This window comes from Moschus berezovskii, chromosome 20 (assembly GCF_049115385.1).
Source record: "Moschus berezovskii isolate FMDL1 chromosome 20, NW_MosBer_1.0, whole genome shotgun sequence".
NCBI lineage: Eukaryota > Metazoa > Chordata > Mammalia > Artiodactyla > Moschidae > Moschus > Moschus berezovskii.
Window position 1 is genome coordinate 39,862,470 of NC_142479.1, and position 23,848 is coordinate 39,886,317.

At 57.6% G+C, this 23,848-nt stretch overlaps 2 protein-coding genes and 2 non-coding genes across 9 annotated transcripts; all 4 read right to left on the reverse strand.

Annotated features, from left to right (window-relative positions):
* Positions 1 to 1,384: 1,384 nt before the first annotated feature.
* TRNAS-CGA (transfer RNA serine (anticodon CGA)) lies at positions 1,385 to 1,466 on the reverse strand. The gene has a single exon. It is a non-coding gene; the product is annotated as a tRNA-Ser (tRNA).
* A 206-nt stretch (positions 1,467 to 1,672) lies between these two features.
* On the reverse strand, positions 1,673 to 18,013 carry PER1 (period circadian regulator 1). Of its 6 annotated transcripts, XM_055406537.2 has the most exons (23): positions 13,559 to 17,394; positions 11,647 to 12,069; positions 11,433 to 11,531; positions 11,190 to 11,344; positions 10,755 to 10,876; positions 10,463 to 10,664; positions 10,259 to 10,310; positions 9,980 to 10,119; positions 9,547 to 9,625; positions 9,363 to 9,469; positions 9,045 to 9,198; positions 8,850 to 8,958; positions 8,627 to 8,758; positions 8,314 to 8,419; positions 8,055 to 8,220; positions 7,837 to 7,967; positions 7,460 to 7,639; positions 6,607 to 6,849; positions 5,119 to 5,729; positions 4,517 to 4,697; positions 4,133 to 4,322; positions 3,654 to 3,804; positions 1,703 to 3,247 (listed from the first exon to the last, which is right to left on the reverse strand). In XM_055406537.2, exons 2-23 carry the CDS (start codon positions 11,925 to 11,927, stop codon positions 2,978 to 2,980), a joined length of 3,861 nt encoding a protein of 1,286 aa, XP_055262512.2. In that variant the 5' UTR covers positions 11,928 to 12,069; positions 13,559 to 17,394; the 3' UTR covers positions 1,703 to 2,977. The 6 variants fall into 6 exon arrangements, with proteins under 6 accessions (XP_055262504.2, XP_055262500.2, XP_055262478.2 ...); XM_055406525.2 differs by lacking the exon at positions 13,559 to 17,394 and adding an exon at positions 17,875 to 18,013 and having other exon boundaries at positions 1,684 to 3,247; positions 8,314 to 8,758; XM_055406503.2 differs by lacking the exon at positions 13,559 to 17,394 and adding an exon at positions 17,418 to 17,549 and having other exon boundaries at positions 1,684 to 3,247; positions 8,314 to 8,758.
* TRNAT-AGU (transfer RNA threonine (anticodon AGU)) lies at positions 1,897 to 1,970 on the reverse strand. The gene has a single exon. It is a non-coding gene; the product is annotated as a tRNA-Thr (tRNA).
* Positions 18,014 to 20,776: 2,763 nt separating the features above from the next.
* VAMP2 (vesicle associated membrane protein 2) lies at positions 20,777 to 23,112 on the reverse strand. The gene is made up of 5 exons (XM_055406549.1): positions 22,979 to 23,112; positions 22,353 to 22,473; positions 21,725 to 21,883; positions 21,579 to 21,630; positions 20,777 to 20,974 (listed from the first exon to the last, which is right to left on the reverse strand). Coding segments are annotated over exons 1-5 (351 nt in total). The 5' UTR covers positions 22,981 to 23,112; the 3' UTR covers positions 20,777 to 20,957.
* Positions 23,113 to 23,848: the final 736 nt, after the last annotated feature.

The following is a 23,848-nucleotide window of genomic DNA, read 5'->3' on the forward strand; positions in this document are numbered from 1 at the left end:
GACAGAGAATGAGATGGCTGGATGGCATCACTAACTCGATGGACATGAGTTTGAGTGAACTCCAGGAGTTGGTGATGGACAGGGAGGCCTGGCGTGCTGTGATTCATGGGGTCGCAAAGAGTCGGACACGACTGAGCAACTGAACTGAACTGAATGATTTGTGATATTGAGCATTTTTTTATGTGCCTGTTGGCCATCTGTATGTCTTCTTTGGAGAAATGCCTGTTTAGATCTACTACCCATTTTTTGCTTTTTTTTTTTCTAAATACTGAACCATATGATCTATTTGTATATTTTGGAAATCAGTCCCTTGTTGGTTGCATCCTTTGCTGATATTTGTCCTGTTCTGTAGGCTGTCTTTTTGTTTATGGTTTCTTGTGCTGTGCAAAAGCTTTTAATTAGGTCCCATTTGTTTGTTTTCGTTTTTATTCCCATTACTCTAGGAGACGAATCCAAAAACATATTGCTGCAGTTTATGTCAAAGAGTGTTCTGCCTATGTTTTCCTCTAGGAGTCTTGGTCTCTCTGTTCTTACATTTAGGTCTTTAATCTATTTTGAGTTTATTTTTGTAGATGGTGTTAGAGAATGTTCTAATTTCATTATTTTACATGTAGTTGTCCAGTTTTCCCAACAGCGCTTATTTTTTTTCCCATTGTGTATTCTTGCCTCCTTTGTTGTAGATTAGTTGACATAGGTTCAATTCAGTCGCTCAGTCGTGTCCGACTCTTTGCGACCCCATGAATCACAGCACGTCAGGCCTCCCTGTCCATCGCCAACTCCCGGAGTTCACTCAAACTCATGTCCATCGAGTCAGTGATGCCATCCAGCCATCTCATTCTCTGTCGTCCCCTTCTCCTCCCACCCCCAATCCTTCCCAGCATCAGAGTCTTTTCCAGTGAGTCAACTCGTCGCATGAGGTGGCCAAAGTATTGGAGTTTCAGCTCTAGCATCAGTGACATAGGTGGGTGGGTTTATTTCTGGGCTTTCTATCTTGTTCCATTTATCTGTCTTGTGGTTTTTGTGCCAGTACCATATTGTTTTAATTACCGAATGCCTTTTTAACACAGTGACATGGGAAGTAAAGCAGGAGGTTGATGGGATTCCTGAGAAGAGTCGGAGGGTGAATGGATAGGGAAATGTGATATGATTGCTAATAGCACTGAGAAACCACCTGAGTTTGGAGTTACAATTCAAATTGGAAGTTAACAGGTTTTTTGCAGGACAGAACCTTTGAAGGAGGAGAAGCAGGAGTCTGAGGCCCGCAAGAGAGCGCTCGCGGGCAGATCCTGGAATCCCCTAGAGGCTCAGAATAAAAGTGGAATCAGCACTAGAAAAATTAATTGCTTCCTTCACCGGAGGTAATATCTGTCCGCAAAAGTACGGACGCTGTGAGCAGGATTCGAACCTGCGCGGGGAGACCCCATTGGATTTCGAGTCCAACGCCTTAACCACTCGGCCATCACAGCCGCGTGCGGCCCTGGGCCTGCGCAACTATAGCTGCCTATCAACACGCCCGTCTCCAGCGAGTACCGCCCTGCTGTCTTGATATGTCAGTACGCATGCGCTTGTGAGGCAACGGAAGAGGCCGCTTTCCGGTCCTTCCTCCCTACCCCGAGACACCCTGCAAAACGGGTCCAAATCTGAGTCAACATTCTCATATCCCTGTAGACAAAGAGAGGCCGCTAAACGTGGCTCATGAAAGCTGGAGTTGGCCTCCAAATTTACACTAAAAGTGCACACGGCTGGAAACTCAAATGGCGTGGAACTGGCTAGATAAGAATAATCATCTTTGATAAGCTGCGGTAGAGACGGCGGGGCGGGGGTGGGAGGGAGTCCCCGTGGGAATCTGGGAACGTGTTCCCTTCGCAGCAATAATATACTGTAGTTAACTACCCCAGGCACCGCTGGGATTCGAACCCAGGATCTCCTGTTTACTAGACAGGCGCTTTAACCAGCTAAGCCACGGCGCCGGTGAGGGGCTGGTTGATTCTAGATATAGATCAGCTGTTCATGAGGGGGCACTAAACGAGAAACGACTGGGACAAAGGTTGCCATCAATCTCCAATCACTTATTCTTTCCAAGGTTCCCCCCTTTCCAAGTTCTGAGCCAGAGCGTTAACACTCTGCACCAGTTTCCCTTCTCCCACAACGCTGGGAACCAACTCGACTATGAGTGACTGCGGGACTCCGTCTTAGCCACCTAGACCTGCCTTCTCACTGGGAAAGGGTGTGGGGAGAAGAGGGATATGGGTCCTCAGGGGAGCGAATAACTCATTTTCACTACTACGTTCCGGGAAAGGGAGGGGCACACCTCCTCACAAAGAGCCTCCCCCCCGGGGGGGTGCACCCAACCCCCAAACTTCATTCCACAAAGACCTGGTATTTTTTTCCTTTTTGTATTAAAAATAACAGACACGATATCAAAAACACAAATGCCATCGGTAGAGGGTACAGCTGAGAACACCTGGGTCCCACCTGAGGGGCAGCACCAGGGACTCCATGGTCCACCAACCTCCCCCACCCTGGAGCAGCTAGGGGTTTGGACCGCAGGGTCCTGCTTGGGCCTCACACCCTCCTCCTGCCCTCATCTGGGGAGGAGGTGGGGGAGAGGGCTGACTCCCCCAATAAATAAATGCAGCCCCAATCCCCAGAGACAGGGACTCCGGCTCAGCTGGGACTTGGAGAGCTTCAGCAGCTTGTCAGCAACCTTGTCCAGGAAAAGGAACGGCTCCTCACCGGGGATGTGATGGGAGGCTTCTCTGGGCTGGGCTGGGCTGGAAGAATGCCAGCCTCTGTTCCCAAAGAGGCCAGAGGCAGCCCCTGGGTCCTGGGCTGGTGACGGGGCCCCACCCCCCTACAGCAGGAGAAGCTGGGGCAGTTCTCTTAATGGTTGGTCCAGCCACATCTGAGTTCTGAGAGTTGGGGCATGAGAGAAGGAAGCTTCTCATGCACACCTGGAGGTGGCCCAAAATGGAGTCTAGCTGGTGCCATTTTCTGTGGCAGGTAAGGCTGGACTGGGTGAGTTCCCACCTTGCTCCTCCTCTTCCATGGCCAGGTCCTGAGAGCTCAAGACCCTGGCCCCAGCTTGGGCCTGGGCCTCATCGCTGCCCTCACCCTCACCACCACCGCCACTACCCTCGCCTCCACCCTCCTCCATGGGCTCCAGCCCCAGTCCATCCACTTCCGAGAAGAGAGGGTCATCAGGATGGCCAGGCTCTTGGGTGCTGCTACCGCAGTCCACACAAGCCTTGGGAAAAAAGGGTATGGGTAAGTCAGGCAGATTCTCAGTGCTGACCTGCCAACCTAGCTCCCCTTGTCCCCAGGCCCCAGAGTACTTTCCAAAATGTATGCCTAGGAAATATTAATTCAGGCAGATGCACAAGGGGTCAAGATTGGAAAATGCGTCACATCCTGTCTCCAGACCCCACTGCGGGACAGTCGCAGTGTACATTATTAGTACAGAACTGGCCCAGAAAAGGTTCACAAAACTCACATGGTTTAACACTAAATAACCCAGCAGCAAGCTCAGTGGAATTAACATCCTTCAGAATTAATGATCCAAGGAACAGTGAAGGGATCAGCTCTTAGCCTCTGTCCTTTCAACTTGAGCTCAACTCTTTCTTCACCCTCCTGGCCCAGACTTCTCCTCTCACCGTCACATCAAGGGCCCGAGGCAGTTGACCTTTCCGGACCCAGGAGTGCACAGCACCCAGTTCCCTCCGCTGGTCCTCTGAGAACCGAGGCTGCTGCTTCTGCATGGCCCGGAGCCGCTCCCGGTCCTGCTTCAGCACAGAGGCCATGTCCCTGCTCCGGGAAGAGGTTCAGGAGGCAGAGAACGGGAGCTGGGGCCAGGGCCCACAAGGAGGCTGGCACTTTTCTTCTATCGCAGCTCCCCACTCAGTGCCTCGTGCTTCTCCCCAGAACCGTGTTCTGAGAGTTCAGGCCTTCCCAAGACCAGGAAAGCTGCTCCCTGCCTGACTATTGCTGGGGCTCCAAGGGGCAGGAGACAGAACAGGAATGCCCCAGGACAGAGCCAGACCCAGAAACAAAAACCCAAGTTAGCTAGGGAGTGAGAGAGGCAGCCTCCTCAGTCTTCTGAAGGGGAGGCAAGGAGTGCTCCCAAAGTCCTCACCTGGAGGGCACCTGATAAGTCATCATGACACGATGGTCAGCATTGGCCATGAGCAGCCAGATGGGATCCTGGAGAACGTACTTAATGACTTGGTCCCCAGGCTCAGCCCTGGCCTGGGCAGCCCCAGCCTCAGCCTCTGAAGAATCGATGCTGCCAAAGTACTTGCTCGTGTGGCTGCTCTGACTGCTGCCTGTAGAGTGAGAGGCAGGCAGCCAACAGAGTCAGGCCAGGGGGTGCTCCACCATGCCTCACTCAAGGTCGCAGGTCCAGCCCACTGGCCTTAGAAAGCAGGGCGTGGACCCAGGCCACTCAGCCATGGTGGGGCCTGGCTTCCCAACTCCCCAGACAATGACCTACCCTGGAAAGTATTGGGGGGGCACTCACGCGTGATGCTGGCGGAAGTACTGCCCCCCTCATGGGAGCCTGAACCAGAGCCCAAGCCAGAGGCCAAGGAGCCCGAGGCAGCAGAGCCCGTGCCAGACTGAGAGTCCTCTTGTAGCAGCAACTCCAGCAGGTCACTGGAGCCGGAGAGAGCGTCTTGGTTGGAGGACTCAGTTACCTCCGCCTGGGGGAGGGGAGGCGAGGGGGACAGGAGGGATTAAGCAATCAACACCTAGGCTTCCCTTCTACTGCTGCCACTGGTTGGGGGCACACCCAGCCCAAGTGGTCTCTTCCCACTCCACGACAGCAGGCTCAGGCTGAGTGAGAGAACTGGCGAAGAGGAGGGACGTGATGCTGGACCCCTTCCAAGTGGCAGACGCACTCTCAGAAGTTTATGGGGATGGCCTCACTGTCAGACAGACAGGACTGTCCCCACTTCACAGATGAGACAGCTGATTTCTGCCTTATTCCCACCCCTTGACCCCATTCTCTGGGGACAACCAGGAAGGCAGGAAGAAGTGTGAGAGGGGAGGACCAGGTGGTGGGGTGGGGGAGAGAGCGTGTGGGGGCCCTAAGAGGATGGGGGGAACCAAGTCAGAGCTCACCAGTCTGGCCTCTGGTTCCACCGTCTCCTCGCTGGGAGCGGGGGGCCCAGCACTGCTCCCAGAGCCTCCTGCCCCTGCACCCGCCTCACCGCGAGGGGGCTCCTCAAGCTGCAGCAGGTTTAGCTGGAGTGGGGAGCTGCATCTTGAGTTGAAGAGCGGAGAGTTGGGGCAGTGGGGAGGGCTGGGGGGCAGTGGGGGCAGGGACGGAGACGGAGAGCAGGAGGCAGGGGTAGGAGGCCCCTCGGCAGGTGTCTGGGGTGCCCCGTAGGGATAGGTGGATGGGGTAGGGAACAGATAGTTAGGGAGCACCAAGGCCACCATGGGGGTCACCAGGGGTGCAGGGAAAGCTGTAGGAGGCACAGACGTGGGAGCAGGAGGGAGAGGCTGAGGACCGCCTCTCGGGGGGAACACGGGGAGCGGGTATGGCTGGACCACAGCTGGGAAGGGAGGAGTGGCTGGTGGTGGGGGCCAGGGGGCAGAGGGTGGCACAGGCGAGGGCTGGGAAATGTAGCTGGGGGCTTCGGCCCGAGATGTCTGGTGGTGACGTGAGCGCTTGGCTTTGGATCGGCAGTGGTGGCGGCGGCTGGGGGTGGCAGGGCTGTGGTGGCAGCCTGAAGGGAGAAACAAGGGTTAGCAAGGCCTTCAGCCTGGGAGTTAGGCCCCTGCCACCCCCACTGCCCTGCCACTCTGACCAGGGAGAGGGTAGGTGAAGGACCTCTGGCTCCCCAGCCCACACATAACAGAGGGGACTCGGGGAGGTGGGGAACCTTCAGGGAAGAATCACAGCGACAGGGGAGCATTTATGGACAAAGGAGCCAGGGAAAGGAAAGGTTACATGAGGGGTCATGCTGGGGGTGTGCAGAAGACAGAGGCATGCTGGCAGACAGGAGGAGGCAGGGTAGGTCCGTGGATGAGTGGGCAGGTGGCTCCGATCCCTCTGCCAAACTCCAGCAGGCACTGCCAGCCTGGGTGATCCTCTTGCCAGTTGGGCCGTGCTCTGCCTAGCTCACGACGGAGCGAAGAGGTGGGCAGGAAAGCCCACTCCTGAGTCCTACGTCTGCCTTCAGGGAGCCTCCCGCAGGCACCTGGAGGGCAGCCAGCTGCCCTGAAGCGCTGATCCTCTGCCCCTTGAAGTTGCCCCAGTCCTCCCAGCCAGTCTACATAGACCTCCCAATCAGCAACAATGGAGTCCTGAGTGGGCACGCTTCCTGCCCCTACACTGGGCCTGGAGCGGCTTACCTGAAGCAGAGTGCCTTGGCCTGCCTCTGAGTGCAGCTCCCCAGGCTGCCCTTCTCAGGTGGCAGCCCAGACCCCCGCCCTAGTTGGGAGGGCCTGGCGAGGGGCCTGTCTCTGGGCAGGGCCCTGGTGGTGGAGGTGGCAACAGCCTGGGTCCCTGGAGCAGAAGCCTCTCCCTCAAGAACTCCCTCCCCTGACATTCTGGTCCTTGACCGGGCCGCAGGCAGGCTCAGGGGCATCCCAGGTGGCTACCTCGCTCCCCAGGGGCCGAGAGGGCTGTGGAGGAGCTGTCCAGTCCACGCAGCCTGCTGAAGTCACGGAAGCGGCTGAGGAAGGCCTGCTCCTCCTTCTGTGTGTGCAGGGACAGCACGGCCTTGGTCAGGCCCACTGGGCGGTAGGCGTCTGGGGCTGGGTCAGGGGCTACCGTGGGGCTGGGGGCTGGGCTGGGAGCTGGACCGGGAGGCAGGCTGGGCAGGTCCTCCATCATGATGATGTCTGAGAAGGACGAGATGAGGGAAAGGTCAGGAGAACCTCACGATTAGCACACTGCACCAACCCCTCCACGTCCAACAGCTTAGCCAAACCCCCGGCCTCCACCCTGCAGCCAAGCCTGGGCCTCCCCTGCAAATCCTGGCCACCTCCCCCCAAGGACTGGCTCTGGGAAGCTCCACGCAAAGGTGTCTCAGGGTAATAAGAAAGGACACTCGGTCCCCTCCAGGGGCCTTACCCAAGGATGACACCCCCATGACCCACCTCGGAAGGGAAGCCCACCCCCACTCTTTCCTCACGCATTTTCCAGGTCAATGCCTAAAGACCCTTCAAAGGGTTTTTCAACAGTCTTTGCCTTCAGACCCTCTGTGGGGAGCACCTTAGGTTGAACCCTGCACCCCAGACTTTGTGTGTGAATTGACAGTAAGAACACAGGAAGCAAGATGGGGGACAGACAAGGCGGCAAAGGCTGGCGGGCAAGCAGAGTGAGAAACGCTAAGACAGAGGCTCTTCTCTCCATTTGGGGCCAGAGGGCAGGAGAAGGCAAGGAAGGAGGGAGCTCTGGCTGAGGGGCCAGATGGAGCCCCGGTTCTGCGCCCCCCAGCCACACCCATACCCGACTCCGGGGGCTTCTTGTCTCCCACATGGACGATGGTGGAGCTGAAGCTACACTGACTGGTGATGGACACCACGCTCTCCGCCTTATTGGCCAGGGCGAGCGGGCTCAGGGCTCCTCCTCCCACCACCGGCTCCTTCAGAGGGGTGGCCCCCTCCCCAGGCAGCACTGCTGATGGATCTGTGCAGAGAGATGGTGCCAGTTACCACCCTGCCCCCCTGGGTGGCTGGGAAAGGAAAGCCTGGTACGGAGGAGATGGATGGCACAGGGGAGGCTGGCAGGGGGACAGGACAGAGTGAGGTGGGGGCCCCAAATACATGTAGAGGCACAGGGCCAGAGAACAGGGTGGTGGGAGCAGGGCAGGCCCGAGTCTTCACCTTTCTTGGCGCCCACAGAGACTGGGCCTGTCCGCTGCTTGTCGTCATCGGAGGCCGAAGAGGCCGTGCAGGAAGAGGAGGAGGCACATTTGCGCTTTGTGGTGCCGGGGAGGTTGCAGCTCTCCAGGTACCTGAGGAGGCACCAGAGGACATGAGGGCAGGGTCTGGGTGGGGCGGGGCCAGGGCCCCAGGCAGAGAAGGTGCTAGGATGGCCTGACCTGAGGATGCTGTCCAGGCAGTTGATCTGCTGGTAGGAGCAACTAGAGGCTTCTTTCCGCTCAGTCTCCTCAGCGGCCAAGGGCACTGGAGCCTGGATTGGAACTGGGGCCGCCTTCAGGTCTGGGGATTGGCAGGGAAGGGTCTTGGCCTTGAATGTGCCAGTAGCTGGACCAAGGAGAGAGAAACTCCTCTGGGTTGGGTTGAAGGTCCGGGGACCCCCCCAGGCCTCGCTCCCCACCCACACCCTCACCAACTCACCAGGGACGCGGGGCCGGGGCAGAGGCCGGGCCCGGGACTCAATAAAAAGCTGCTGCCCCTGATGCTTCACCAGGTGCACATCCTTACAGATCTGCTGGAAGGTCACCTGTGGGACAGGGCAGGGAGTGGGCAGCACTGGGGGGGCCTGGCTAGCCTCAGGAGCCCAGAGCGTAGTACAAGAGAAAGGCCCCGGTGGGGAGGTCATGACGAGAGCAGAACAAGAAAGGAAAGGAGATGGGCGACGCCCCCCTGGGCTTGGCAGTACCAACTCTGAGGACAAAGGGACAGGACAGGGGACTCCAGGGCCACTCACCGGGGCAGGAGGCCCAGGTCCCTCGGCATCACCCCCGTTGCTGTCACTGGAGGAGCCAGGGCTGAGGAGAGGGCCGGAGGAAGGCACGGGGCCGACTCCACAGAGGCCCATGGGGCTGGGGCTGTGCACAGGCTGAGGCAGGGAGAGCGACGGTGGGTTAGACAGCCTGAGGCCCGCTCTGCCCCCTTCCTTGTCTCCCAAGCCCCCTCCCATCAACCCTCACCTGTAACAGCAGCCGGTGGATCTGCTCCGAGAGCTCTTGGATGTCAGAGTCCAGGGACAGAGCGGGGCTGGGGGCCGGGGGAGTAAATACATCTTCATTCAGGGGCGCCCTGTGGGGTGCGGAAGGGGAGTTGAGCCCTGGCCCCTCCACGCTGGCCCACCCTCCAGGGCATGATCCACTTACGTGCCCACTTACGTGCGTACTTTGTGGCGGCCCAACACAAAGGCCACCTTGCGGCTCCAGGGGTGCACGAAGCCAGCCCAGCTGGTGTCCATGGTGACGTACTCCCCGTTACGGGCACAGAAGCGAATAGGGGAATGGTCAAAGGGCTGGCCGGCCAGCTGCAGGACTGAAGGTCAGGGGAAACAAGGTGCAGGTCAGTGGGAGGGAGAGCTAAGTGAGGTGGAATCCCCCCAACCCCGAGATCAAGGCACTGAGAGACACAATCATAGGGGCACCCCTAAGGAAGCCCTGGAGACAGCTGGAAGTACGATCAGGAAGAGAGAAACTCACTCTTCTTGTGAATGGCCAACATGAGGGGTCGATCCTCGGGATGCAGGAAGAGGAGCACTGGGGCCCCCAGGAGGTCCTGGGGGAGGTAGCCCAGCAGCGGGGCAGCCCTGAGAGGAGAGAGGGCGTCAGAGGGGCCAGATCTTCAGCCCTGGCCACCTCCTTTTCCTCCAGGTCCTGACCTCACCTCTCATCCACATCCTGGAAGAGGCAGCTGGGTGTGTGTCGTGTGGTGAAGATCCTCTTGTCAGGTGGGATCCGGGGAGCTGAAGCACAGGAGGCGTGGCCATTGGATCTCAGGCAGAATGCTCCAGCTCCCGGGCCCTCCATGTGCTGCCTCAGGCCTAGGCTGGCTGGCAGATGATTCCCTCCACAGCTCTCCCCTGGGCCCCCTGGCCTCCAGAGACGGTCTGGACTATCTCTGTGCCCCATGCCAATAACGAAACTGAAAACCAAGGCACTTTTCTTTGCCTTCTCCTAGCTTGGAGCTCTACCCACCTCAACCTCTAAAGGAGTGTTCAAACCCTCATCCTGTTTCAAAGTTGTCTCCCAGACTCCTGTTCTGCCTCACCCCCAGCCCTTCCTCCTACCCCAACCAGGTCAGGCCTGGGGCTGCCCACCTTCATAACCAGAGTGAATGCGCTCTGCAATGAGCAGGCAGCATGGCTGGGAAGGGGCCCCGTCGGAGACCCGGATCTTGGTCACATATGGGGTTAGGCGGAATGGCTGGTACCGAGGCCCCGGATCCCGGTCACCCCCTCTAGCAAGGAAGAGAAAGTGGCATTAGTGATGATCGGTGAAGAGCCACCCACCGTCCAGCTCAAGGTCGTGGCTGACCAGCAAAGGAGGGCGGGGGGGATGGGAGGTGGAAGGGGTCTGCTCCCACGGCTCCCACTGACCTGATACGACAGAAGACAGACTTCTCCTGGGTGAAGTCCTTGAGGCCTGAACCTGAGACAGACCAGGAGGGCAGTGAGTACGGCTCCCCATCCCCTCCCTGGGCTGAGAAAAACCCAGTGAGTAAAAGCCTGGGTCCCCTGGCCCCTCACAGCAGTTGCTTCCGGGGACTGCTCATCTTTACCCCGAGCACTTGGGCACCTCACCTGCAGAGGCCCCTGGGCCCCAGGTGGGCAAGCGGGATGGGGTGGTGGAACCGTAGAAGACACCCACGTCCTGGGGAGCCAAGAGCTCCGAGAAGCGGGCGCCCCTGAACACATCCCGCTTGCAGCGCAGCAGGACACCCGCCTGCTCGGAAATGTAGACAATGCGGCCTGTCAGGAAGGAGACAGCCACGGAGAAGGTGTCCTAGGCAAGAGAGTAAGGATGAGCGCAGGTTCAGGAGCTGTGGGAGCGGGGCTGGGGGCACATCGGGTGCAGGGGTGGGGCCGCACTGACCTGGTTTCGGAGTGTGTATTCAGACGTGACGTGCTCCAGCTCCTCCAGAGTATAGGTGGACATGTCCATGGCACACGGTTCGCCCTCCTCCAGGCTCCATTGCTGGTAGAACTCCTGGTTGGCTGCAGGGGCGGGTGGTGGTTTAGTCCCTCAGTCACGTCCGACTCTTTGCAACCCCATGGACTGCAGCCCACCAGGCTCCTCTGTCCATGGGACTTCCCAGGCAAGAATACTGGAGTGGTTTGCCATTCCCTGCTCCAGGGGATCTTCCCAACCCAGGAATGGAACCCAGGTCTCCTGCATTGCAAGCAGATACTTTAATGATTAAGCTAGAAGGGAATCCCTATGGGGTGTGGGCAGCAGCACATTTAGCGAGGAGACAGCTCCCAAGGTTACCCAGAACCTGACCACTACCCTCCCAGGAGCACCACTCACCTTGCACCTGCTTGACACAGGCCAGCGCGTACTGCAGTGTGGCCAGAGTCCCGGAGCGGCCCTTGCCCCTGCGCTCCGGGGGCAGCCGAAGCTTGAGCTCTCGCAGTGCCATCATGAGTTCTTTCTGAGTCCTTGCCCGAGCTGACTGTTCACTGCTGCAGGGCCCACAAGGAAGGAGGGGGTACAGGCATTAGCCCCAGAGCCTGGCCTGCAGTCCCCTTGCCCCTGTCCTCCCCCACAAACCTGCAGCCACTGGTAGAAGGGTTGTCTGGCTCAGAGCTGGCACTCAGGAGGCTGTAGGCAATGGAACTGCTGGGTGGGGATGGGCTCTGAGAGTTCGTGCTAAAAGAGAAGCAACAGGTGATGAAGAGAAAGTGGCCAGCAGCTGGGGCCTGTCTCCCAGCTCAGATGGCTCCAGAGAGCATTCCCAGAACCCGCCACACCCATCCAGACACACCTCTTGCTGCTCTCAGTGGTCTCCAGCAGGGCCGAGTCCTTGCCATTGCGGGAGGAGGAACTGTGTGAACTCCGCTGAGATGCACCCCTGGACTCGGGTCCATTGGACTCATTGCCGCTGGAGCCATTGCTGTTGGCATCCGTGTCATAAGCCAAGCTGGGGCCAGGACAAGGTCGGTGCTCTGGAGGCCCAGGGGATGGAGCCCCTCCAGGACAAAAGGGTTCCCCTGGTCTGGGGTCCCCTCCCCCATCAGCCCCTTCTAGGGGGCCGCTCCTGCTCATGTCTGGGCCATGGGGAGGGCAGGAGAACGGGGAAGGTGGAGAGGCCACCACAGACGCTCAAGGAGGCCGGAAGGCCTGGCTAGAGGAGGGAGGTGGGAGACCCAAACCTCAGAGGGCTGAGAAGTTTGACCACAGTCAGCACCTGAAGAGACCAAGGAGAAAAACCTGGGTTGTAACTTCACAACACCTTTCGACTTCACTCGGACCCTCCCTGGCAGGCTTCCATACTCCTGGGACCCAGGCTTCCAATAGGCAGCCTGGGCAAGTTCTGTTCCTGTCCCCTTTGCCGGGGCTGCCGGTGGGTTTTTCCCCCAACATCCCCTGTCACTGTGGCCTGAGTTAGAACCTGAGCGGTCGACTAGGACTACAACTATGAGCCACAGCCTGGATACCTCCCATCCCCAAATTCCCATCAGTGCCCCCCCTCGGTCTGGGACAGCAAGGTCCCAGGGCAGAGGTTGAGCCTGCCGCCTCCTATATTTAGGCCTCCGGGCTAATTTTACCCGGGGGCGGTGCCACCTCCGCCGCACATGCGCGCGGACGTGCGCTGCCCCACCACGCGCTTCCGCCGCCGTCGCGGTCGCCAGGGAAACCGACGTCAGCGGCTGAGCTCAGCGGTTGCTGGAGGGCCCACAAGAGGGCGGGAGGGGCGACCCCTCCCCCCTTTCTCGGCGGAAGCAGGGGGAACGCCACCCTCCCACACTGGCAGGCGCAACCAGGGGTCGCCCACCTCTAATACATCCCAGGTTCCCAGAGGCCTTGGTGGCCATAGGAAGAGGGGCAGCCATCGGGGTTTCAGAGGCTGGCCTTGCTCCCCAGGGCAAAATATAATCACCGCCGCCCTCGGCGCAAAAGCCTCGGCCGGGCACTCGCCAGGATCCCAGTAGTGCCGGTCAAGACAACACAGCTTTCCCTTCGCCGGCCCCTGCACCCTCTCTCGACCCACAGGACCGAAGCCGGCACCTGCCATTGTCAGGAACCCAAGAATCCTCTCTCCTCACTCCCCTACTTTTCTATACACTCACCACCCCACCCCCCTCAACACACACACCCATCCGAGGCAGACATACTCAGCTCTGACCAAGGGACACACAATAGCCAGCAGGTAGTTCTTCCCTTCTTCAACCACACCCCCAACCCCAGAGCATTTTCTGAGCTTCAGGAGAAAAGGGAAGGCTGTGGCCAACAGCAGGAACTAGCACCGGGAACGGGATGTTCCAGCTTGAACCGGGCTGACATCACGGCCGGCGCGAGGCCAGGGATTGGAGGAGGGAGCGCAGGGAGAGCGTAAATCCCGAAGAGGTCCGGTGCTGAGGCAAAACCGGGGACCCCCGAGTGACAAAGGCAGCAGGGGAATGCCTGGTGAGGGTCGGGTGTGACGCCGGGATGGCTGGGAGCCGGGAGAAAGCTTGAAGTAAGGTAGGCAAGCAGGAGTGCGGACGCTTAGTACACGGTTCGAGGAATACCTACGTCCCTGGGGACAGAGAGAGGGGGTGGACAACCGCAAGCAAGGCGGATTACTGGTGTGCCGTCTGAGCGCCCGGGTCAAAAGCGGTCCATCAGGCTGCAAGTGGCGGCAATCCGGTTCGAGGCCGAAGACTGGCCACTATGGTGGCCGCGGAGATGCTTACCTGGCCGCTCGAGCGCCCTCCGGCCGCCTGCCTGCCGCCGTTGCAACCCGCAGCGGAGTGGAAGCTCAGCGGGGCCAGGAGGAGGGTTGCATAACGCCAGGCACTGCCCCTCATTGGCCTCCTGCCGGCGGAGCCGCAGGCCCCACCCCCAATTGGCTGGGGGATCTCTTCCCGGCGCCTGATTGGCTACTGGCCCCCACTGAGGTCAGGGCTGTGTCACACACACGGGCGCACGTGGATCTGGGTGCTGGCACTGGGCTGAAGGGCCCCAGACACCACAACCCAGCCAATGGACGCAGGACGCCTTGCACAGTAAATAATGGAAGGGAGGGGAAGGAAGGGAAGCTGCCCCTATTCGGGGAAAATACCTGGGCCACAGTAGGTATTTAAGAGAGGTCTACACTCTGAACTGCCCTGCCCTGCACAACAGGACACCCTGGCCTCGCCAGAGGTTGGGCAGAAAGAATGCAGACCTTAGGATGTGGGCCAAGCTGGATGAGATGACTGGTCCTTGGGAGGAGAGGGACAGACAGAAACCCAGCTTGGCCTTTCCTAGGTTCCCCTCCCCAGTTTTGTCGTCATCATAAAGCCATATCCAATCCCTTCCTCTGACACTTCAAATCCTGTGGACAGCTAGGAGGAGGGCAATTTGAGGAGGGAGTGGAGTGGGATGATGGATGCCACACAATGGAAACGGCAGATAGAACCCAACAGAGGCTGTGAAGGGAAACAATGGCAGGTGCTTCTATGCCACTCTGAGCAACCTACGTAGTGACTAGTGCTTCTCTCCTGAGGATGCAGCCACCCACAGTTAGGGCTGGCCCCGAAGTGAAGGCCAGGAAGCCAGGGCTACAGGGCAAGGGGTGGCTGAGAGAAGAGACCTTATACACAGAAAATGTGGGGTGGCAAGGCCTTCAAGTCCCCACCACTAGAAGACAAAGCCAAGCACCTCATCATCTATCTCCTTAACTGTATTTCCAAGCCCCCAGAAGAGAAACTAATACACAGCAGGGTGATTAAAAACATGGTGACTTTGTTGTAAATATAGCTAGGGGAGGAGGAGGGACGTCAGCAATAGAGAAGGGGCTGGAAATTATAATTTATTTTTAAGAGGCAAGGAGCAGAACCCTGAATCCTGATTTGGGGGAATAAAGTGCCAGTTTGAGCTGCAAAGAGCTACAGTTACACAGACCCCCTCCAATCAAGACTGAGGTGTAGTTCCTGTAGGGCTCCCTGGAAACGTGAGTGGTAAGTGAAGAGGTTGATGCTGAGGTAATCAGCTGTGGGTGCACACCCCTCACTGGCACGTGGCCTAAGCTCTCCTTAACAGTGGTGTTCCCCATGAGGAGTGGGGGTGGCAGGGCAAGGATCTGTGGAAAAGCTAGACGCAGGAAGGCTACAGAATAACCCAGAAAAAAACAAAGCAAGAAGTCAGAGGAAATAGAGGATTCCGGAACCTGGATTCTCAGTATTCTCTCCTTGAAAATGGCCCCCCAACTCATATACTGTGGTCCAGTCCCTTGTCTCCTTTTCAGACACTTCCTCTCTGGAAACCGCTTTTCCTCTTCTCCGGCACTCCTCAGGGCTCTAGTGTGATCTGCCCCTACACAGGCGGTCCTTGCTGTCCACCTCCACCTCTGTATTTCTCTTTTTCGTAGACAAAAAGGTCGCGCTCTAGCAGCCCCCACCTGCTCTCAAGGCCCTAACCAGAATACTGCCTCACGGTTCCCACAGTAACCAGGCCCCGCTGCCGTCAATGGAGGAGAGGGGGCGGGAGGCGACGGTGACGTCAAGGCGGAGGAAGGGGGCGGGGCGAGGCAGCAGGGGAATGTGGGGCAGGGAGGCTGGAGAGGCAGTGGTTTGGGAGACAGCCAGCCCGAGAGGGCGGCGGCCAGTGCACTTGGGAACATCGTGTACTTTTGGCAAGTATCCCAGGACATGCACCCGCCTGGGCTCCTCCCCCAGCCCAACGACAGCCGTCCTGTCCCCAAGCCAAGGATTCCTGGAGAGAGGATTAGGAGGAAGGGGTCCCCCCCTCCCTCGCCCCCATGCCTGGCTCTCCGCTCAAGGCTCGCATCCGCCCTCCCCCTGGCTCGCTCCTACAGCTCCTGGCATTGGCTTTCCCCCTCTCCCAGACTGTACACATCTTCTGGCCCGGTCCCAAAGTCAGGGCGGGGAAGTTGGAGGCCCAGGTTCTGCAAGAGACCTTTGCTCTTCCCTGAGGCCCCCTTCAGAGCCTGAATCTCTTGTTACTATGGCAGCAGAAAGAGGGCGGAGGGATAGGGAGGAGAGTGGGTCTAGGATGAGGAAATGGAACTGGAAAAGAGCAAGTAGCCCAGGCTGCTGCCTGGATCTTGGGAGAGGAATAAAAGGGAGGAATGAGCAAGCCTGGCACCTCAAGACCAGAAGAACCAGGAAGAGGGAAATGGGGAGGACGTCACCACAACTTGAAAAAACCAGCAACCTTAAGAATGTGAGAATAGTTCCCAACCACAGCATTCACATAAATCTTACACTCTGTCACTGTTATCACTCCATAGTCATTTTTTTAACCTAAAAAAAAATAATAAAGACACGACCCAGGCATTGCACTGAGCACTTTCCATACGTTATCTTCTTTAATCTTCAAAACAATCCTGTGAGATAGGCATCACTATCCCCATTCCACAAGGACCAACTAAGCCTCAGAAATTACTAAACTTGCCTAAATTGCTACATAATATGTTCTCAGGCTTTTAATAAACGGGGCCCAGGATTTAAATCTGAGCTCTGATAATGGTTCATAATTCTGGCCTCTTACCCTTCAGGAACCTGTTGAGGTGTTACCAGCTCTGGGAACCTGGGCCTCTCAAATACCCAGCCAATTCTAAGTTTGGTGCCTGAAACACAGACTCCATCCACCCCCTCTTCTCCCTTAGGGCATTCAGTTGGCACTCTCCACACGCTTCAAATCATCACAGTCCCAGTTTTCACATGCTCACAAAGTCCTTGAGAACACCCTAGCAGCCACCGGCCCCCCTGATTTCCTAGGAACCCCACTTCCTCAGTCTTCCACCTTACCGCAGGTCACTTAACCACAGGCGTGGCTGCTTGTACAGACAGATACACCGTGTAGGTACCTCCTCACTCCAAGAGCTCAGGAAGACATATGTACAGCCAATCTGCACAAGCCCATTCTCCCTCTCAGGATCTGACTGTTGCTACATCATGTTTACTCCCAAGAATGGCTCTGAAGCCCAACCCCTCCCTTTTACACATAAGAAAGACATCTAGAGCCGAGATTTGATTAGCTCAGGGTCACACACATCACCCCACCTGCAGCAACCCTTTGGTACCCTCCCACCTGCCCTACCAGGGCCTCTCTCCAGCCTCAGAACACCTGCCAATTTCAAGTGCTTAAAGTACCTACCCAAACAGCAGTCACGCCCTGGAACGGCCCCCACCGGCTCTCAAGGGTCCTGTCCCATAACTCCCTGGTAGCAGGGTTCTCAGCTCCCTCAGTTCGCTAACTTCCAAGACCCTCCCCGAGGCAATCAGGGGTCCAGGGACCTTAGGGCATTGAGGGATCTGATGTAAGGGACTCCCGCTCCCCTCTCTTTAGAGTTGAGTTCGCAGTCCCTATTCCCCCACAACCATCAGAGTTCACCACGGTAATCACGCCATTTGGAAGATCCCCGGAGAATCTCACGGAGGAGTCTGGTGGGCTGCAGTCCAGTGGGTCGCAGAGTCGGACCCTACTAAAGTTACTTAGCACGCACGTTTCACTGCACTGCATTAACACCCCTCCTTACAGAACACATCACCGTGGAAAAATCCATACCGACCGCCGCTCCTCACCCCCAACGCCGGAGCAACTCACCGCTCGGCTCGCACGCCATCCAATTTCTTCCCAACTAGGATCAAGGGTACTTCGCTTCTCCAGGCCCGCCCGCCGACCGGGACGCCACGCCCCTCAAGCTTATTGGCCTAAGAGCGCCGACCCATGCCCCGCGCCGCGTGCGGCCACCCAGGCTCCGCACTGCCACCATTGGTGCCGCCCGCCTCCGTCATCTTCTCATTGGTCAGTTTGCCAACCAGCAGTGACAGATCCACGTGCGGGAGGGGCCGCCCTAGCTCGTTAATTGGACGTCTGAGCGAAAGCCACGCCTCCACCCACCTCCGAAGTCCTTATTGGCTGTGGCAGCATTGCCTCCCCCCGACCTGCCTAGGATCGGTGACGCAAACCCGAGTCCAGCCCTTCAAATTTTCTCATAGGCTGAAGTGTCTCGGAGCTGTAGAGGACACGTGCGGACGATCTCACGCGGCAATTTGTTTACCTAGAAGCTGGGGATTTTCCTTGACGACACTCTTCCCAAAGCTTGTCGAGTCTGCGCATGCGCAGATGTGACCGGTGGTGGCTTTGGTAGGGGCACTTTGTGAGCCGTCAGGCGCGTGACAAGAGCGACCCCGCGCTGCAACTTCGGACCTGGGTTTCTGAAGCTCCCTGAAGCTGAAAGGTGGGAGCATTAGGGTGAAGCCGTCTTCAGGTCTCAGTACCCTGTCATAATGATGACAATAGCCACCTTCCAGGTTATTTTTTGTAGGCCAGGAGGTGCATTGCTTACAAACTCGGGAGAAGGCAGCTGACCTTCATAAATAAGACAGAGTCAGAGAGGTTACATAATCGGTCCGGATTAACACGCTAGTTTCTAATATGGGGTCAATTTTTGGTACCCTCGTATCAGGTCCCTGATAAAGGTGGGTCCTAAGGCCTTCAGTAATCCTAAACCTGTAAATTACTCAGTAGATGAAGTGGGAATAGGCCCTGAGCACTGTCTCAAAAACAGTAAGCCCTCAACAAGTGAACATTATGATGACTGTATACCTAGGAATCACCTGGCTCCTTTACAACTGCTGAATCAATAGCCGGGGAAGGAGCTTGAAAATCTATTTTAAAAAGCGTTGCTGGTAGTTCTTAGGAGCCCAGAAGTTTGGGAAACACTAGGTTTCCTGTGCTGTTGAATCTTCATGCTGCAGCCCAGAAAGTGGGCCCTCCAGAACTTACCCAGCACTCTCCACGTACTATTAAAGTGCCTGTGGGCAGGGACGCTAGGGTACCACATCATGAGTGCTACAGAGCCGGAAGTTTAAAGAGTTCAGTACAGTGTCTAGGGTCACCAGTCCCACAAGAGAACACAGGAGCAGCAGGCCATCTAGCCACAAGAATGCAGGAGTAGCAAGCCATCTAGTCAGCTCCACACCACACTTGGCTGGGTCTCCCTGAGCGGTTTTGTTCAGTAAGTATTTATGAACTCCTTCTGGATGCTGGCACTGTGCTAGTCAGAATGGGGGAGAGAAATTTCATGGTTGCCCATCTACTTCAGGCCTAGGAATAAATGACCACGGGAGAGACTGAAAGCATCCGAGAGTTCATCAAGGAGTAAAAAGGGATCCAGTAAACGATGGAGTATGCCCTCGGGGAAGGGAGAACAGGGAAAGCTGGGAAGCCATGCTTCCAGGTTTCCAGTGTCAGGGTTCACCATGCTGACACTGGGATCATGAACATTTTCCATTACCAACTCCTTGTGCCCCCTCGTGGCCACTTTGAGAATCATACTTTGCCTTTGCCCTGCCCTGCCCAAGGTCAGGCCCCTTGGCAAAGCTGTCTCTTCCAGATGTATCCTCTCAACCTTCCGGTTATACCTGCAGATCCAATATGCTTCCCACTGGTTAAGAAAAGACCTTAGAACACACCTGGTTACTCATTACACATTTATTGTACATTTTCACAATCTGGATGCGCCACAGAATTGGGGGCATGGGGTGAGGGAAGGGGGGCAGGGGATACTGGGATAATATGGGGGGTCTAGAACACAGCACCCCCACCCCCAGCATCTCTCCCTACCCTTTCACACCACAGCTTAGATCTCCCTGCTCCCCCTCCACACAAAAACCTCAAGTGTGGGGAGAAGAGTTTGGGGGTCCCCTCCAGTGGCAGGTTAAGGGAATTCACCCTCAGACCCCTAAAATTGTGCCATTTAAAAAGACATTAAACCGTTCCTTTATCACTTCACCTAACAGGGAGACAGCTCTCTCTGGGCTTGACTGCCCTGGAGAGGGGCAAGAATCCCCATCTTCCAGCAAGTCCTATATGCATATTGGCAGTGACTAGTATCCCGCCCTAAATTCAGGGGGGCAGTCAGAGGAGCTGGGCAGTGATGGGGTATCACCCCCCCATATGAGGGCGGGTTTTCAATCCACCCCCCAGCAGGGGTGGGGCCAGAGATTTCAGGCAGGATTTGGGGGGATGATGCCCTGCCCCATCCTCCCCAAGGCAGTGATGACCCCCACACACACTGTAGCCACCTCTCCCGAAACAGATCGGATTGTGGCCAACCCCCAACTCTCCTGGTGGGAGGAGGAGGAGGCAGATCAGGCAGACAGGAGGGAGGGAGACCCCGTGGGAATGTCAACTGAGCGCCCCACATGAAAACTGGGGAGCAGGAATGTGGGGAGAGACTCCAAGTGGCAGAATTATTGGTCCATCATAACACACTGAACTCCAATACACTTACACACCAGCTGGGGGGAGGGAAAGGAGGGACAAGAGGTTTGGAAAATTGGGATGGGGAGGCAAACTGGACTAGAGGGGCTGGAGGGGGCGATTCTGGGGGCCAGAACAGCCTGGTTCCCCAAAAGCCCAGGCTCCCCACCACCTACAAATAATGTCATGCAAATGAAAGTGTGATACAAGGACCAACAGGGACTAAATCCTCAGTAAAAAAGAAACACAGGTTGAAAGACTGAACAGAAAAGTGATGGGAGAGAAAGGAAACCAAAGGGGATGTCAGTAGGCAAATGGATGCTAATTAACATGCTGGAAGCTCCCAGAAGACCATGGGATTCTTAGGACCAAGAGGGACCAGTCTCAGAGCCTCCCAATGATGCAAAAAAAATGCATCTAGGGAAGCCTGGACAGTTGCTTTTTGTCTTTTTTGTACAGGGGGTAGGAGTGGAGGTATGGGAAAGGCCAGGGTGGGAGGAAGGATCAGCTAAATCCAAGGGAAGGAGAGGAAGAGGGACTATTGCATAGCAGATGCAAATGAAGGGGACTTGGGGTTGGTCAGGAAGAGAGGGAAAGGGAAGGAGGGAAAGAGGAAAAGGAGGTGATGGGAACCTCAGGAAGGGGTGTTAAGGACAACTGGAAAAAATCTTCTAGTAATAAAACTACAAACAGACCAAATATATATAATATTATATATGTATAAATAACAGCTGGCTATTTACAAGGGGGCACACACACGACACACACACACGGATCCAGGGGAGGTGGGGCTGGAAGATATGGCTGAGAGGTGGAGGAGCGGCTGGGGGTTGGGGGGAGAGGCCCTTCTCTGGGCAGGGCAGGCTCCTCAGGGGTTTAAGAGCTGAAGTAAACTGTGGAGAGGGGAAGAGAAGGAAGAAGACGGAGAAGGGAGGAAGAGAAAGAGAGAAAGCAGTGTGTCAGCCCAGCCCTGCTCCCACCTTCCCCACCTCCCAGCTAGGTGACATCCCTTCCCCTCTTGGCCTCAGGTTCTCCATCTGTAAAGCAAGGAGGCTACACAGATCCGTTCCAAGATCTCAACTCCATGGAATGGCCTTGGGGCCACAGACCCCTAATCCTCTGAGACCACAGCTCTCAAACAATGGGATGGTTTGCTTCCCAGCTGTTTCTCAAGCCCCTCGGTCTCTGCTGCTCTCCCACTCCCCAATTCCAGGTTCCCAGTCTATTATGCTCTTAGGCCTAACAGGGCCTCAAGGGAGCCTTGGGGATCCAGCAGCTTTCCTGTTTCTGAAAATCTTAACAGAAACTGCCCAGAATCAGGCAAAGTACAAGCTGAACAACTTCAAGGTTTGGGGCTCTAGATGCATCAGAACTGCTATTGGCCACCATATATGCTTTTTACTGAATACTAAAATTTAAGTTAATGACCTTCAAAACCCAGAAACCGCAGGGGAACCCTCTCCATGAAAGGGCCCTAGCCACTCCCACCCTACTCACCGATGATGATAATGAGGATGATGGCGCAAATCACTCCCAGGATGATCATCATCTGGGGGTGAGAGGGGGCTCAGTGAGACAGACCAGGATACTCCCATTCACCCACCCCTCCTCCTCCCTGTCCTCCCACCTGCCTCCACCCTTACCTTGAGGTTTTTCCACCAGTATTTGCGCTTGAGCTTGGCTGCACTGGTTTCAAACTGGGAGGCCCCCGCCTGGAGGGCGTCGGCACGGTCGTCCAGCTCGGACAGCTTCTGGTCTCGCTCCAAGACCTTGTCTACATTCACCCTCATGATGTCCACCACCTGGGAGAAGGCCCACAAGGCAGGGGTGTGTGTGCCAAGGCCCATCTCAAAGGGCACTCCTCCACCCACCATGAGCTCACACAGGGAACAGGCACCCCCATGTGGCCTGGCTAACATGCCAAGGACATATACAGAACATGCCTAGCACACCAGAGACATGCAAGGGGCACACAGGAGGGGCATGTGGTAGCCAGACCGCTCAGATGTCACAGCACCACCCTCTATTTACCAAGCCTCAAGCAGCCTGCCGTTCACCAGAGCATCCACCCAGGGTGAAAAACCCCAGGTTAGCCAAACCAACATCCCCAAGGGCCCTCCCGTGCTTGCATGCTGACAAGGATGGGCCATGGTTATTTTTGTATCCAAACATGAACTGCCATCACCCCCCAACCCAAGATGGACCCCCGTACCAGCTTGTCAACCCTCAGGATCCTTCCCACTGTTTCTGACACCACCACCCCCCACTCACCTCATCCACCTGGGCCTGGGTCTGCTGCAGTCTCCTGTTACTAGTGAGGTTTGGAGGGGGCGCAGGAGGGCCTCCCTCCCCAGCCGGGGCGGCAGGGGGGGCGGTGGCAGCGGTAGCCGACCTGAGGGGCAGGGACGGATTAAGAACCAAGGCCTGCAGTCCTCGGCCCCGCAGCCAGGGCTCCGCCCATCCGCCTGTCCCTCCATCCGTCCCTCCCTTCCTTCTTGCCGGGGAAGAAAGCCACTCGATGCGAGCCCTGGCCTCCGTCCGGCCCCGCGGGCGAGCTGCTGCGTGACCTTGAGGGAGGCCCCCTCCCCCTCGGGCCTCAGTTTCCCCGCCTGTCAAATGAGAGCGACCTCACAGACACGGTCCGGGGTGGACCCGGCAGCGATGGCAGAGGCGGAGCGGACAGACGGGGAGTCCGCTCCCTCCAGCGGTCAGCCTCCTCGCGGCCAGCCAGGGACGCGGGGCTCTCCTGATGCCCGCGCGCAGTCACGGGCGCCGGCCTGGTCTCGGGACTCGGGGCGCGTGGGGGACGCGACTCGAACCCCGGGCCCTCCCCAGGCCCAGGCCTAAGGGCGGCGGCCAGCGCCGGCCACCCGGTGCAGGTGCGGGCGCCGACTCACATGGCGGGGGCAGCGGGCGGAGGACTTGGCAGCGGCAGTGATGGCGGCGGCGGCAGCGGAGGCTCGAGCTGGCTCCGACTGGCGCTGGCTGCCCGGGACGGGAAGATGGCGGCCGCACGTCACCCACATCCGGGCACTGCGGGCGGGGGCGGGGCGCGGCGGGCCACCAGTCGGCCGCCGGGCCGCGGGGGCGGGGCGCCGAGGGCGGAGACCGCGGCCTCCCGGGTGGCGGGTCCAGCGCTGCAGGGCCCCAGCCTCTCCCTCCTTGCCCGCGAACCCTGAGCCTGGTGGCTGGGCTCCCTACACCCACCACGAGCCTATGGGGTCTGACCCCAGCCCTCCCCGTGGTCCTCGCCGCCCCCCTGCCCCCACCGCCTGGCCCTTAAGGCGCCCTTCAGCCCCAAACACATCTTCCTCCTAGGTGAAAGCCCTCAACTTGTCCACACCCCGCGCAGCCCCAGGTCCCAGCCTGCCCCCTCGTCCCAGTGCGGGTTGAGCAGCCTTGAGCATTTGGAAGGGGCAGGGGGGTGGGAAATCAGAAGGGGCAAGTGCAGGTTGGAGGCAGTGTGAATAGCTGGGATCCTGGGAGTGGTGGGAATTGATCCTCAACCCTCTGCCTTGCGTGTGAATATCCAAAAGAAGGTCTGGGAACCGTGATAGCAACCCCCTCCTCGCAACTGAGGTTCAGACCAGGGTTCCTTGTCAGGCGAGGCCTGACTGAGGTGGGGCAAGCTTGGGAACCCGGGAGGCGGGCACGAGGCTGCCCTCTGGGGCTGCTTCCTGTGGTAGCTGTAGACTGGCCGAAACCTAGCTCTGACCCAGAGTGGAGTAGCTACCCTGGCACCGGAAGAGGGCTCGAACTCTCTGATC